Genomic DNA, 17478 nt, shown 5'->3' with positions numbered 1-17478 from the left:
AAGTTGACATCATGCATGACTATATGTTGTTCAGTCTACATTTGAATTCCTCTCAGCTCTCTACCGTCACCAAGCCTCGTCATCTTATCCTTTTTCTAACATCTTTGGAGATATTTATCCCACGATATCTTTTCCTTGTCATAGCAAGCATCCTCTTCGATTAGATTTCCCATAAACGGTTATAATTACGGTACAACACTTGGTACAATTTCTGAACGGCCATCAGGGTGCCACGTAACCAAATTTGGCCTCCGTAAAAGCTGTGGTGAACTCGCAGCGTGGTTTCTACGAAAAGGGCGAACGCGGTTGAACGTCGCGTAAGTCGGAAGACGGTTCCAGCAAAGACGGCTATTTGGACGTTTTCCCTCTCTCTTTCCCTTTCTCTCGCTATATAAACGCAGCGTCCGTTCTCTTTTCTCTACAATCATCTTCCGTTTTTCTAAGAGAGAGAGAGAGAAATAGCTTCTTTGTCTTTCTACAATCTCAGCCGTTGAAATGGCTCGCTCTTTCTCGAATGCTAATCTTCTCACTGCTATTGCCGATGGCGTCACTCTCGCTCTCACGAGGTAAGAATCGTATGATGTGATGATTCGAAATTTGAAATACTTTGTTTGGGCCCGAATATCCGTTTCAGCGCATTCTAGATGGTACATACCTGACAATTCTATGATGCGCCGGCGGGGGGTGGAACTGGAAAGCGGTGGTGGTTCGTGCCAGGGGAGAGATTTCCCACACACACGAGAGGATGATCTCGGCCGAGAGATTGAAGAGATGAATCGTTCCACTCGTGCACACGTGTGAGAGTTCGAGCCATGTGGCAGATGGGACTATTTCTAGATTCCTCCCACGTGGGGCATACTTGGGTGTTGAATATAGGCCGTCAATGGTTTCCTTTCTAAACCGTCTATTATTCTCGTACAGGAATGAACGGCCTGATTGGTGGATTGACCAATATTTCATGTGGGCCCCACCTAATGAATGGCCACTACCTGGCGATTCACCTCACAATTTATACTCGCGCGAATCACCACTACATTCTATCTGGCCCACTCATCAGCTTGGCCACACACCCGAGGAAAATCAACCGTCGGATCTGGTCCACGTTCCATAAAGCAAAAATGTGTGCCATGTGATGATTGGACCGGATTGATTGGTATGGTCCTTTCGCACGTGTCCTACGCTGGCACGTGATCCGGCTTCATTTTGGGCACGCTTCTTTTCTTCAGATTGCCCTCAATCATCTCGTGTATTCTAGAAGCTGCGACCGGCGCATTTTAGCCATGACCCATCTAACAATCTCCACCCACCACTGAGGATTTTCTGTTTTTTGTCCTCGACTTTCCGGAATTCCGTAGCACACAAACTAGCACTATTTTATTACCAAAAGGAGATATGAAGGTTGTAGTTGTTAAAAACGGTGGGTGTAAATATCAATTTCTCAATTTTATTTTTTAATTTTGAAATACAGACGTGGATATTCGACGGGAACATGGAGTGTGGGGAGAGGGATTTCAAAGCAAGTAGAAGATACGAAGAAGAAGGTGGCGATGAGCTTGATCAAAGACGGAGGACCCGACACTTCTTCTTCTTGGGTGCCCGACCCGGTAACGGGTTACTACAGACCCGGCAACCGAATTGTAGAAGTCGACGCGGCCGATCTGCGAGAGTTGCTCTTGAACCAGAAATTCAAATCTCACCAACAGTAATTTATGTACCTGACGAGGATATTTTTGTCATTTTAGTTGTTTTTACGCACTAGGATTCTTCATGTACACGTACGATGTCTTCCATGAAATTTTGATCGTGCGATTTTTTTTATGAAATAGAAATGTTTGAGTATTTATTCTCCCTCTTCTGCCCTTTTCAGTTTCCATCTTTTCTCCAGAAACGTTCCACTGCTTGCACTGGTTTTAAGACTCGTCCGAGTCAACTCAGATTTGGTTCTGACACTGCGATTCGCATATTCCAGGGAGGGCTCGGCCGGACTTGTCTGAGTGAACTCAATTGAGTAATCTGGCCGAGAATTCGTACCACTCGTGTTTTGAATTCGAGGGCCGATTGCGTATCTGAGTAAAGGATGTGGGGCCCACTGTGATGTATGTGTATTAATATCCATGCTGTCCATCCATTTTTTGAGATCATTTTAAGGCATGAGCCCAAAATCGAAGCATATCCAAAGATCAAGTAGACCACAGAACATGAAACAGTGGGAAGTGAACTCTGAATTCTAGGATCATGCCCTAAAATGAGTCCATGCAACGGATGGACGGCGAGGATAAGACATACATCACGGCCCCCCTGGAGTTTAGAATACCGAGTTACTCAGTGCCTCTGAATTCTGACTAGTGGGGACCACGGTTCCGGCAATCCATACCGTTGATATGATGTGCTTTGACGTGGATAAGCTTTGGATCTTCTTCCTCAATTAGACAAATTAACCTTTTGATTTCTGGCCTTCGGATAAACGGCCATGAAAAGCGAAAATAATTGTAACCCAGTGAAGGACGTGATGAGGTCTGAGTGGGAGAAGTTTCAAAATCAAACTACAACTAAAACTCTCATACGGTCATGATTTCTACATGGCTCAACCACTCTTAAAGCCCAACGGATGAATAGTTGGAATTTCGACGGTCCATCTGATGGAATCTCGCGAATCATATATGTTTACGAGACATGCCATTTTAAGGTTCCGGCGGTCTGGATCACTTCAGTCTCTGATCGAGCCTTTTCTGGTTCATCTTGGCCATAAAATTCTACGCGACCCACTCTACATCATAACGACAATGCACATTCAACGGTTTGGATCACTGAATCATGAACCCTATCGACTGAGGACTGAAAATAGGCATTAACTCGACCCTGCACAACCGATTCACCCCGACTCAGTCGAGTACAACTCGACTTAGAAAAGAACGAGTCACGGTCTAAGTAACCGAGTCTTAAAACCATGATAGCAGCCATTTATTCTGTTCCCAGCAATGATAACCATGCAAAAGTCCATCCTAATGACTGGATGCCATTGCTTGATCATGTGAAAAGGCAAGGGCCATGGTGTAGCGCATGTTGATCAAAACGGTTGATCTGGTGGGGCACCTCGTGGATGGGCCTTATCTCAAAAATCACGTATGATTATGATTATCAGAAAGTGGACCGCGGGAAAGGTGGCCCACTGTATAAAATGTCCTAACAACTTACAGTACATCTGCCATATGGTTCCATTTGTGGGCCAGCGGTTCTGTATCAACCACAACTTAAGAAAGCATCATTACATCTTGACTTGACCGTGAATTCGGATTTTTACGTGTTGAATGTGGACCATTGCTCGTTACTTTTTACCTTCCATTTGGTGGCCATGAATTGGATGGTTAGGATCAGCTGGCGAATATCTCTCCTGGTAGATGGCTTCACTTACATAGCCTGCATTTTCGTAAGCGGCTTATTATCTTTCTTACCACACGTGGGCAGCAATCGAGGCCATCCGTTTAGCAAGTGGGCATCACCAGGGATTGGATTAGGGTACCATAAACGTAGGGTCCTTTATATGAATGGTTAGGGATGGCGATGAACCAATATGCATTTAGACCATATTTTAAAAATTGATAAAAACCAACATTGTTTGAGTCAGTTAGACCATTCAACAAATTTGCCAAAAGATCAGCACCATTAACCGCGGGGGAGGCTAACATGGAGTGCGTGTACTGACATGGGTGTATACTAACAAGCTAACCCAAAAAAAAAATAAACCCATTAACTGAGTTCCTTTGTAGACTCTTTCATGATTGTTGCATGTAATGTTGCATGTAAGATCTCAACGAGAATGCTAGCCTTATCTTAGAAGCAATTATCCTTAACCCATCAACAAAGTGGGCATATCAAGCTTTAAAGACAGCATATTCATATATGATTTAGCCTGGTGTTAATTTTAATATTTTTTATTTTCAGTTTTTGAATATAAATTTTTCAATACTTTTAAAGTTTGATTATGGATACCGAAAGTATTGCATCAGTATAAGTATCTGATCAGACTAGATTGATTCGATGATATAAACTTCACTAGGTGGTAAGATAAGTTCAAGTTTTTTCTCACTTCCTTGAAGATATTGTACATTTTGGGCCCCAATTTTCAGCCTTTACCAGAAGCAACCGACCACGACACTCCAAAACAGATCGCTGCCAGAATTAAATGACAATAAGAGGAACTGTTGTGTCGCAATCATATTCTCAATGCTCTTTCTAATTGGCTGTATGATCTGTACATAGGAACAACTTAAACCAAAGAAATTTGGAATGCACTAGAATACAAGTACAAGGTCGAAAAAGAAGGAACACATAAATTTCTATTTGCTAGGTACTTCAATTTCACAATGGTAGATAATAATCCTCTACTAGCCCTAATTCATGAATTACAGTTAAATGTAAATAAAATAAATGCACTAAAAATTAACTTATTTGAATCTTTTCAAGTCAGAGTTATTATAGCTAAACTATCTCCGAGCTAGAAAGACTACAGGAAGAAACCATTGCATAAATTAGAAGAGTTCACCTTGGAACAAATCCAAAAATATCTTCATATTGAGGAAGAATCTCGTAACCATGATAAAAGGGATGACATTAATGGTGCATCCTCATCCAATGTGAATGCAGTATAACAACCATCCTGGAATAATAACTCTGAGAAGACTGATTCCTTAAAACCCAACAAAGATTAGGGGAAATTCAAGAAAACCCAAAAGAAAAAAAAAACGGTAAATATAAGGGTCCTTGCTATGTTTGTGGCAAGACCAAACATTTTGCTCAAGTCTGTATGGACCGAAAAAATTCTAAGAAAGATGCTAATGCAGTAGATGATGATATCGTAGCAATGGTCATGGAAGTGAACATAGTTCAAGAGAAAGTCATCGGTTGGTGGTACGATACAAGTGCCACAATCAATGTATGCAACGACGGTCACGCCTTTAATCCGATTTCCGGTGCTCATTCACTGTAAACTGAATTTCATGCTAACAGCCTTCATGGCACCCCAATTTCGATTCCTAGCTTACGCCAAGTTCCGTTAAAATTTCAGCCATCAAATGAATTTCCACTACTATAGAACCCATATATATGAATAATATGCATATCTAGGTGGACCATACATTGGCCACTCTAGGTAGCATGGACAAGTGGGTCCTACCTTCTGGCAAAACAGAAAAATGACATGAATATCAATAGATACGTCAAGATGGAGTCCATTTGATGGGCCCGACATCAAGGCAATGGGTAAACAACCCTTGCACTCACCTCAATGGTTGATTTGGACACCAGATGTATATGAACGGTTGAGATCCCCTTTCCTTCTTCTTAATCTTCTCTAATCTCTCGTTTTACAGTATATTTTCTTTCTCTGTATCGTTCTTTTTTCTTTTCGATTTCTTTCACGAAGTCGTTGAGATGGACGAGAAATGATTTTATACATGAGGACGACATGGACATCGTTGAATATAGAGGCGATGAGTAGAGGTGTACATGAATCGAGCTAGCTCGGTTAGCTCGCTCGACTCGACTTGAAAAAGCTCGATTTGACTCGGTTCGAAGTTGAGTTCGAGCCGAGTCGAGTTGATTTTTTGAGCTCGAAAATGAGTTCGATCCGAGTTCGAGCTGGCCCCAGCTCAACTTGATTAGGATCGAACCCAGCTCGAATCGAATGAGTTCGGTGACTCGGTTACTTTGATATTGATGTTGCTCACCAAGTGTTTGATTAAATGACTCAAAGAAGTGTGGCCGGTGGCAAGGTAGGTTTGTATATGAAACCAACACCCTTTTTTTCTTGATTTTTATGTTGCTTAGAAGGTGTTTGATAAAATACCTATAAAACTATTGCCGTGGCCTCAAATATAATGAGATTTTAAAGGTGTAGTCCAGGTGTTTGTGAAAATGCTGCAATGGTGAACTTGGCTCGATCTTGGCTCAAACTCAACTCAAATTAGCCCGAGATGCTGACTGAACCGAGCCAAGTTGGCCAGTCAGGCTCAAGGACCGAGCTGAGCCGAGTTCGAGCTGAGGTCAGCTAGTGGTAGAGCCGAGACGTGGGATAGGCATGACGCGGTAATGGTGAGGCGTAAATGCGTTAGATATATATATATATATATATATATATATATATATATATATATATATATATATTATATTTAAAAGTGACTTTTTACTATTCTATATATTTTATATTAAGTGGGCCCCACATCGCATGTTCGCACATGCACGATGCGTGTCATCCGTTGATTCTAATGGGGCACACATCTTTCGATCTGGCCGTCAAAATGGGGTGTTCCGCATGGCGTTGGAATTACCATGTTCGTGTGATCGCTAAGGTATAGATTTCGGGTCATTACGATACTATAACATAATTTGGTCCATTCAAATGTAGGCCGACATCGAAAGTCAAGCTTAAGGAAGGTTAATCTTCATACAGGTCTCACAACTCTACCCCCCTAACAAAAAATTTCATCCTTGAAATTTCTCCATAACCTAAACTAGCTCGTCAAGGAGATATGTTCAGAAATTTCTACATTCTCAAATGAGAATGCTGATTTAGACTAAGTTTGCAAACCAGAATCTCTAAAAGTAATTCGTGAAGCCGTTTAAAACTAAAGATCCTAATGATTCTAAGTTCACAATAATCATGTTGTGAAAGGTAGCAAATCAAAGGTCATAATAAATATGTGATGTCATTAACAGGTATTCCCAGGTTATGCTCTGATACCAACTTATGTCACGCCCCAAATCCAATTTTCGGCGTTCATTCGTTGTAAACCGAATCCGGTGCCAACAACCTCCGTGGCACCCCAATTTCGATTCCTAACTTACGCCAAGTTCCGTTAGAATTGCAGCCATCGAATGAACTTCCACCACTATGGAACCCATATATACGAATAATATGCACATTTAGGTGGACCATATATTGGCTACACTGGGTAGCATGGACAGGTGGGTCTCACCTTCTGGCAAAATGAAAAAATAACATGAATATCAATATATACGTCAAGATGGAGTCTATTTGATGGGCCCGACATCAAGACAATGGGTAAACGACCCATGTACTCACCTCAATGGTTGATTTGGACACCGGATGTATATGGATGGTTGAGATCGTCTTTCCTTCTTCCTAATATCCTCTAATTTCTTGTTTAGCTATATATTTTCTTTCTCTGTATCATTTCCTTTTACTTTCGATTTCTTTCATGCAGTCGTTGAGATGGAAGGGAGATGATTTTATACACAAGGACGGCATAGTCATCATTGAATATAGAGGCGATGAGACGTGGGATAGGCATGGCGTGGGAAGGGTGAGGCGTAAATGCGTTAGCTATTTTTTTAAATAACTTTTTACTGTTCCATATATTTTATACTAAGTGGGCCCCACATCACGTGTTCGCACATGCACGATGCGTGTCATCTGTTGATTCTAATGGGACACACATTTTTTCGATCTGGTCGTCGAAATGGGTCGTGCCGCATGGCATTAGAATTATCACGTTCGTGTGATCGCTAAGGTATACATCTCAAGTCATTACGGCACTAAAACATGACAATTGATCGAAACTCGTCAATTTGGTCCATTCAAACGTAGGCCGACACTGAAAGTCAAGCTTACGAAAGGTTAATCAGGAGACGGGTCTCACAACTCTATCTCCCTAACAAAAAGTTTTGTCCTCGAAATTTCTCCACAACCCAAACCAACTCGTCAGGGAGATATGTTCAGAAGTTTCTACATTCTTGAATGGGAATGTTGATTTAGACTAAGTTCGCAAACCGGGATGTCTAAAAGTAATTCGTGAAGTCGTTTAAAACCAAGGATCATAATGATTCTAAGTTCACAATAATCACGTTGTGGAAGGCAGCAAATCGAAGGTCATAATAGATATGTGATATCATTAACAAGTATTCTTAGGTTATGCTCTGAAACCAACTTCTGTCACACCCTAAATCTGATTTTCGACGCTCATTCGCCGTAAACCGAATCCAATACTAACAGCCTCCATGGCACCCCAATTTCGATTCCTAGCTTACGCCAAGTTCTGTTCGAATTCCAACCATCGAATGAACTTCCACCACTATGGAATCCATATATATGAATAATATGACACATCTAGGTGGACCACATGTTGGCCACACTGGGTAGCATGGACAGGTGGGTCCCACCTTCTGGCAAAACGGAAAAATGACATGAATATCAATAGATATGTCAAGATGGAGTCCATTTGATGGGCCTAATATCAAGACAATGGGCAAACGACCCTTGCACTCACTTCAACGGTTGATTTGGACACTGGATGTATATGAACAATTGAGATCGCCATTCCTTCTTCCTAATTTCCTTTAATCTCTCGTTTAACTATATATTTTCTTTCCTGTATCATTTCCTTTTCCTTTCGATTTCTTTCACGTAGTCTTTGAGATAGACGGGAGATGATTTTATACACGAGGACGGCATGATCATCGTTGAATATAGAGACGATGAAACGTGGGATAGGCATGGCACAGTAAGGGTGAGGCGTAAATACGTTAGATATTTTTTTATATTTGAAAGTGACTTTTTACTATTCCATATATTTTATACTAAGTGGGCCCCACATCACGTGTTCGCACATCACGATGCGCGTCATCCATTGATTCTAATGGGGCACACATCTTTCGATCTAGCCGTCAAAATGAGACGTGCCGCATGGCGTTGGAATTACCACGTTCACGTGATCGCTAAGCTATAGATCTCGGGTCAATACGGCACTAAAACATAGCAATGATCGAAACTTGTCAATCTGGTCCATTCAAATGCAGGCCAGTACCGAAAGTCAAGCTTACGGAAGGTTAATCAGGATACGGGTCTCACAACTCTACACCCCTAACAAAATTTCATCCTCGAAATTTCTCCACAACCCAAACCAGCTCGTTAGGGAGATATGTTCAGAAGTTTCTGCATTCTCATATGAGAATGTTGATTTAGACTAAGTTCGCAAACCGGGATATCTAACAGTAATTCATGAAGTTGTTTAAAACCAAGGATCCTAATAATTTTAAGTTCACAATAATCACATTGTGAAAGGTAGAAAATCGAAGGTCATAATAGATATGTGATGTCATTAATCGGTATTCATAGGTTATGCTCTGATACCAACTTTTGTCACGCCCTAAATCCGATTTTCGGCGCTCATTCGCCATAAACTGAATCCGGTACTAACAGCCTCCGTGACACCCCAATTTCGATTCCTAGCTTACGCCAAGTTCTGTTGGAATTCCAATCATTGAATGAACTTTCACCACTATGGAACCCATATATACGAATAATATGCATATCTAGGTGGACCATACGTTGGCCACGCTAGGTAGCATGGACAGGTGGTTCCCTCCTTCTGGCAAAATGGAAAAATGACATGAATATCAATAGATATGTCAAGATGGAGTCCATTTGATGGGTCCGACATCAAGACAATAGGTAAACGACCTATGCACTCGCCTCAATGGTTGATTTGGACACCGGATGTATATGAACAATTGTGATCACCTTTTCTTCTTCCCAATATCCTCTAATCTCTCATTTAACATATATTTTCTTTCTCTATATCATTTTCTTTTCCTTCCGATTTCTTTCACACAATCGTTGAGATGGACGGGAGATGATTTTATACACGAGGACGGCATAGTCATCGTTGAATATAAAGGCGATGAAATGTGGGATAGGCATGGCGCGGTAAGGGTGAGGCGTAAATGCGTTATATATATATATATTTATATTTCAAAGTCACTTTTTACTATTCCATATATTTTATACTAAGTGGGCCCCTGATTGCTTGCCTCCACGTGCAGAGGTTCGTAAGTAGTATCCCGTGAATACAGGGTTGATCCCACAGGGAGATGAATTGTGAGAAGAAAAAAAATCAAATGCAAAACAAACTAAGTAATAAAAATTAATCTGATGATTTGATTTTGGGATTTTTGAATGGATGTAATTCAACTGAATAAAATAACACCCAAGCTTCAAAGTTACACACATAGGTTAATGTTCCAAAATTATGATGACGTGGATAACACAACTAGGATCTGAATACTATGGTCAGCCTAATCGGAAAATAAAACACTTCAAATATTTTAATAAATGATATAAAAGATTAGAAAATAATGGATTTGCACCATTGACATATATTCTCAAGTGCCAGTGATTTTAAGTATTCAATATCTATAGGATAATGAATATCAAAGAAATATAACAGGTTGAGAACATCTCTTATCTAGAAAATCTGATTGATCTAGGGTAAGCCTATCCATCAATGTGGATCTCATATGATGAAAATATATGGATCTCACAAGAGGATAAAAAACAAAACCTAAATAATAGATAACATGCATACACCATTCTTCTCATCATTAAAACAATCAATCATATAATCTTAAAGAAATATTAAACCCATGTGCTTCCCTTCTAGCTTGGGCTAAAGGGAACTTAGAAAAACATAATTAAATTGCAGAAATAAAAAGCAACAAGAAAGAAAGAAGAAAAAAATGCAAATAGAAAAGATCTAAAATAAAAAAAAAAACAACTTATAAAGCTTTAATAAAACTAAAAACTCTTTAAAAACCCTAAATATTGCTCTTGAATACTTCTAATGATGTTTAAGAATGCCCTACGAGGCCCTATTTATAAGTAGGGAACTCCAATTTTCGTACAAAATTGAAAACCCTAGAAAATGCCTCAAATATACGTATTTTTTCAGAATAGACTTCTCGCTGCATAGTTCATTTAAAACAAACTTCCTGCTGCGTAGTTTTCTAAAATAGACTTCAAAGCTTTAAAATACACTTTTTAGGACGATTTCAGGATTCTTCACTTCAAATCTTCGATTCTTTTCATTCCTCACTTGGTTTTCTTGGATCTTTGGCATGTGAATTTTTCAATCTTGGTTTCTTAAGATCCATCCCTTACCTTAGTGATTTTTGAGTATCAAATTCTTACTTTTTAGCACCCTTTTTCAATCCAAGCTCTTAAATTCACCTTGCAACACATACATGAGTAAAATAGAATATTAAGATGATTTATGTTCATAAAACCAAGATATAAATGGAGAAAATTATGCAATATTTGAGTCTCAACAGCCCCACATCACGTGTTCGCACATGCACGATGCGTGCCATCCGTTGATTCTAATGGGGTACACATCTTTCGATTTGCCCGTTGAAATGGGGCGGGTCGCATGGTGTTGGAATTACCACATTCACGTGATTGCTAAGGTAAAGATCTTGGGTCATTACAGCACTAAAACATGGCAACCGATCAAAACTCGTCAATCTGGTCCATTCAAACGCAGGCCGACACCGAAAGTCAAGCTTACGGAAGGTTAATCAGGATATGGGTCTCACAACGACTGTAACACCCCGTACTTTTCGGTACTCGGGTGTTACCATAAAGATCTAGGTTAGCTCGCATGTGTGGAGACACACGTGACTCACCTTATGCATCACACCTAGTGGCCCACAAATCTACTCATCTGACCGACTAGTACGAACTTCATTCCTATATTAGGTCACCTGACCGTTGGGAGTGGAATTCACCTATAAATCGAGCTTTCCATTAGATTGATCCTTTAGATGGGCCATCACGTAATTACAAAACTTATTGCAAGATATTAGCCTCTTAGATGGTTGAAGATCTAGTAGTCATTCAAGACGGACCATACAACTGCATTAAGACTCCCTAGATAAACTGTAGATCGATCACAACGTTTCATTGATCAATCTAACGACCGATTCCCTAATTGGCCATTGGATTGCAAAGATCGATTGTAAGACTGCGTCTAGAATTGGATATATGGCCTACTAGGACATGATTAAATCCATTAGCGACTTTACTAAGAGGTAAGTCACACAAGATAATAATAATAATATTAATAAACAACAAATAAATACAATATCCATGTATGCACATATAAAGGTAATATAATAATAATAATGTAAAAGAGACAAATAGTCCTAATAACCTATGGAGTAGGAACCCACAACATGATTTAAAAATGCACGCATATGTGAGGGAAATAATAATGAAAATAATAATAATAATAATAATAATAATGATAATAATAACAATATTAGATAAATATCCAAATAATATGAAAACATAAGATGGATGACCCTAACTACACGAGCAGGCTAAGCTCGGGTACTGGATCGACTCGACTCGATACTCGACTCGTCTGAGTTAGAGCCGAGTACGAGCGGGTTTCCACGACTCGTTTACATTACGAGTAGAGTACGAGTCTAGAGGTACTCGACTCGGTGCTCGACTCGATACTTAACTCGTACTCGACTCGTACCCGTAAATATAAGCCCGCTCAAAAAAAATCCTACCCCACCCACCCGTCATTTTCAACCAGCGAGCGCCCAAACCCTTCTTCCCTCCCCCAGCCCATTTGAAACCCCCCCCCCCCCCTCTCACTATCTCCCCACCCTCTCCCAGCGCCCGTCCGGACTCCAGCCGTCCCTCTTCTTCCCTCTCTCTCTCTCTCTCACTCGCCCCTGTCCCTTGTCCGGCGGTGCTAGACCCTGCCGCTCATCCCTGTGGCCTGTTCGGTACCCCTATCCAGTGATGGAGCTTGTCCCTGCCACTCCTCCGGTGCCGCAGTTCGTCCCTGCTAGGCTGCCACTCGTCCATCATCACCCTGCCCTGCACGCAGCTGCCAGTCGTTCCTACCCAGCTCGACCGGTAATGTGTGGGTTTGATTTTTTATTTTTTATTTTTTATTTTTAGAAATTGTTTAATATATGTTAATATAGAAATTGTTTAATATAGTTTTGGGATTAACCTAATATTTGCGTTTTCCCTAAATATTCATTTTGTTATGGATTCCCTAGAGGGGGTGGCTAACAGTGAAGTGTGAGATGACGGTGGGTGTCGGTATACTAGTCTAATGGGCTAACCAGAAAAAAATAAAAATAAAAAATCATAATAATAATAATAATAATAATAATAATAATAATAATAATAATAATAATCCCAAATCCCAGGTATAGGGACTGCATAGTTCTATTCCCTTTAAGTCATAATAATAAAATAGCAAGCTTTTACATTTGGTGGGGCTAGGGACTGCATAGTTCTATTCCTTCCAAGTTTGGGAAGGCAAGGTATTGTATGCTGTCATTTCATTAGTGATAGTCCCATCACCTTTTTAAATTGGTGGCGACTGACAACTCTTCAATTATACACATGGCCCATATGTACTTCTATTTAGACTGTTCAAACGAGTCACCTAATTGTTGATGGAGCATGCCCAAAAATCAATATGAGAAGTATGATAATAACCATTGATTTTCCCATCAGATTTTCTATTTATATGTATGTATGTATGTATGTATATGATTTTGTCAACATCCTCACCTTCACGAGGACGTTAGCAATGTCCCCAATGCCTTAATCTGACACATGGCATGTTATATCATTGTCATGAGATGTTCATTCATTCATACAACTGGTGATGAGACATGGTGAAAAAAATAATCTAATCATAGACAAAACAACGTGGGAAATGGATGGTTAAGATTTGAGTAGAAAAATAAAATAGGTTTATCACCAATTCATCATTCATCAGGCATAATTAAGGACCCACCATGAAAACATCCACTGTGGTTTACCTGAAAGGGATTGCCTGGTGACCCTGGACATATGTTAATATGTTAATATATGTTAATATATGTTAATATATGTTAATATGTTAAAATTGTTAATATATGTTAATATAGAAATTATTAATATGTTAATTATTGTCCTCTACTATTCAAGTCTCATGCCCTAATACTTATGTTTTTCATGTTTCTTAATTTACTTTATAAATGACAGTTTACTTGTTACTTTGTTAGTGTTGAATGCTACCACTTTAAGATGCCTTTGGTTTTTCATTTGACATTTTGTTATTAGTTACCTAGATGATGAATGTCAATTTCAACATGCTCATTTGTTTGCATATATATGAATTATTTGTATTGTTCTAGTTGTAGACTTGTAGTATAGAATAATTAGTTGCCCATTTGAGGATTTCTATGTTGCCAGACATAGATTCCGTGTGTTCTTGGATGCATAGAAATTCTCAAATTGTCTCTTTTTGGATAGTTCAGGGTTAGATAGATTGTAATGTCTTCATTTATTCCAATTTAAATGCATATGCCTGTTCTGGTTTCATCTCTCCTTTTTCTCTCTAGATATATTTCATGTATTTATTTCCGTCGTCAAATGTTCACACTTTGTGTTGATGATTGACATGAGAATCAAATACAAGATTAATATATTCTGGAGAGATAAGGGGAGATGTTGCCAGAATTTTGGCGTAGCATTTAAATTGAAAAATGAAGCATTACAATCCATCTAACTTTGAATGAGTGACTGATTTAGATAGTTAAGTAATTATACCCATCTACCGGTCTAGCCGTCTAGGGCCCTAGGTATAGCCGTATAACATATCGAGAACTTTATTTTATAGATGGCTAGTCAAGACGAAAGCCCAAATACCCCTAGAATGAGTGCATTGGCCACATCTCCTCTAACCATAGAGAGAGATACACATACAGACACGTCAAATGCATGCAAAGGGAAGAAGAAGAAATCAGCAGTGTTGGATGATTTCGAAAATGTGACAATTAACAGTATACAGAAGATAAAGTGTAATCACTGCAAAGGTTTATTCAACAAGATTCCAAGAGGATCTACGACACATTTAATTAGACATTTGAAGACGTGTCCTAAGAAAGCAAGACTCCCTCCTCCCAGTCAACAGATGGTGTTATTTACGAAGTCAAAAGGGGACGACTCCCAAGGCGTAGTGTCCACTCATAAGTTTGATAAAGAGAAGCTGAATGAGTGGTATGCTTGATTAGTGATTCTGGAAGAAAAACCTTTCAGAATGATAGAAAGTAAAGGGTTTAGGGCTTTCTATCAATTCCTTAAACCTCGGACCAAGAATGTCTCCCGCGTCACAGTGTAGAGAGAGTGCATGAAGATGTACGCTAAGGAGAAGATGAAACTAAAAAAAGTTTTGTCTTCAATGACGAGAATAGCTTTGACTTCTGATTTGTGGATGACATCCAATCAAAGAAAATGATACATTTCATTAACCGCTCACTATGTCGATAAGGATTGGAAACTATACAAGAGAATTTTGAACTTCTGCAACCTTCCTCCTCCACATACTGGTTTACTTATTTCAGATTGCATCTACGGTTGTTTAGAAGGCTGGGGTATTGAGAAGAAAATTTCAGCAATAACTTTAGACAATGCTTAAGCAAATGACAGTGTCATTTCATGCTTACGTAACCAGTTCAGGGCTGCAAGAAATTTATTTTTTGAAGGAAAAATATTTCAAGTTAGATGTTGTGCCCATATTGTAAATTTGATTATATAAGAAGGGCTAAAAGCAATCGACGACACTATAGAGAACATAAAAGAAAGTGTGAAATATATAAGGGGGTCGCCATAGAGACTGAGTGTATGGAATGACATCATCCAACGCTTGAATGTGCCATCTAAAAAATATTGAAGTTGGATGTTTGTGCATGTTGAAACTCGACCTATGAAATGTTAGATGCGGCAATGGAATTACAGCTTGCATTTTCTGAATACGTGGCACGTGACAGAACGTATTCTTGGTTGCCCAGCAGAGATGATTGGGCCAAAACACAATAAGTTCACACATTTCTCCAAGTTTTTTACGATTGTACGAAGATTTTTTTTAGAAATCAGTATCCAACCGCAAATCTGTTTCTTCCGTCTCTTTGAAAGATTAAAGATACTCTACAGAAAAATGTCAGTGCGGGTCCAGATTTCATACATCAGATGACAGTTGGAATGAAGACGAAGTTCGATAAATATTAAGACGAATGTCATCTGTTGATGTCCTTGGCAGTTATTCTTGATCCCCGTTGTAATATGGGATTGATTAGCTTTATTTTCATGAAGTTTTATCCTATTGAAAGAGCGGCAGCAGAGATGTCTAAGGTTCGTTAAGCCCTTGAAGATTTGTATAAATTGTATATTAATACTTTACCTATAATGGGTGTTGAAGAAAGCAGAGATGCGGATATTTCTGTACCTGGTAATCCGGATGTACTAAATGAATACATATCATACTTGGCACAAGCACGAATGAGAGTTGATACTAAGGAATCAGAGTTAGAAATGTACCTCAAGGAGCCAATCGTAGTGTGAGCTGATTTTGATGTGTTGGAATGGTGGAAGATGAGGGTTAGTGAATCAAAATACCCTATATTATCTGTGATGGCACGGGACATATTATTAATACCAATTTCAACAGTGGCATCAGAATCTACATTCAGCATAGGGAGCAGGGTTGTGAGCAAGTATCGAAGCTCACTTTCACCAAACACAGTTGAAGCGTTGATTTGTAAGCAAGATTGGTTGCGCCCGATATGGGAGGAGATATGAATGATGATGATGAAGAAGAGGAGATTAAGATTCGTGACGAGTCTCTACCTGCAGATCAGTAATTATTTTCAATTTTTTTATTCTTTTTGGTTGAATGTTTAATGATCTGTAATATTATTTCACTGCAACTGCAAACATGAAAGTGTTGGTCCTTTTAGAATGTGGTTTGGAAGACTTTGAATCTTTGATATTTATTTACATATGCCTGTTCATTTGTTTTTATTTTTGAATTTTGATACATTTACATTGCTTTCTTTTGTTCCTATATCAAGTTCAAATTATTTATCAATATTCTGATTTTTTTATTAAAAATTGAGTGTAGATATGTCGTCATCGGACCCATCGATAAATATTTGGGACTATGCTTCCCTAGTTGAATTACCACCAAGGTCTGGAAAAATAAAGATATAGTGTGGTTTGTATGGCACAAAGTTTGTGAACAAGACTAATCATTTTTGCTTACACTTGTCATGTCGAGGTGGTGATATAAAACCATGCCCCAATGCCCTTAAGGCTGTCCAAATTCTTTTTCAAGCCCTGTTAGATTCGAATAGAAAACCTTCCACTCCATCCAAAACTTCTGCTGCTTCTGGATATAGTACACGAATGACATTCATAAAAGATGCAGAGGAGGAAGCCAGATTAAAAGCTTTGGAAGAAGAACAATTCCAACTCGCATTAAAATGCAGTATGGAAGATGTTTCTAGACTTCAGCGATATTCGAGTCAAAGACAACACGATGTTGAAGCAGGATCGAGTTACTCGAGTACGACAAACAAGAAGAAGAAAAAGAGTAACAAATTCAAATTCCTAACTCGTCTCGGTGAATTTTATAAGGCATTGGGTACTACATACAATTCTTCATATAAAACAAGTTTAAAAAATCTGGTTCAAAGTGTAAAAGAGCATGAAGGAGATATCTCTTTGCCTTCTGACTCAGAGGAAGTAAACCAATTTATATATGAAAAATAGATAGCAGTTCTGATGGATCAGATGACAATACAGGAAGGCACTCCTCTTATGGA

The 17478-nt window shown here is 39.1% G+C and overlaps 1 protein-coding gene across 2 annotated transcripts in view; it reads left to right on the top strand.

Moving 5' to 3' along the window:
- Positions 1-408: 408 nt before the first annotated feature.
- LOC131225404 (late embryogenesis abundant protein Lea5-like) overlaps positions 409-17478 on the top strand; it is a 49611-nt gene continuing 32541 nt past the window's right edge. The window contains exons 1-2 of one of the 2 annotated variants that reach the window (XM_058220932.1): positions 409-566; positions 1469-1906. In XM_058220932.1, coding sequence (XP_058076915.1) covers positions 496-566; positions 1469-1706 — 309 coding nt within the window. In that variant the 5' untranslated portion in view covers positions 409-495 and the 3' untranslated portion in view covers positions 1707-1906. Of the gene's footprint in view, positions 567-1468; positions 1907-17478 lie in introns of those variants that run through there. The other variant, XM_058220933.1, reaches the window with a different exon arrangement.

Source organism: Magnolia sinica, chromosome 14 (assembly GCF_029962835.1).
Source record: "Magnolia sinica isolate HGM2019 chromosome 14, MsV1, whole genome shotgun sequence".
Classification (NCBI taxonomy): domain Eukaryota; kingdom Viridiplantae; phylum Streptophyta; class Magnoliopsida; order Magnoliales; family Magnoliaceae; genus Magnolia; species Magnolia sinica.
This window is presented reverse-complemented; position numbering and strand designations above follow the sequence as displayed.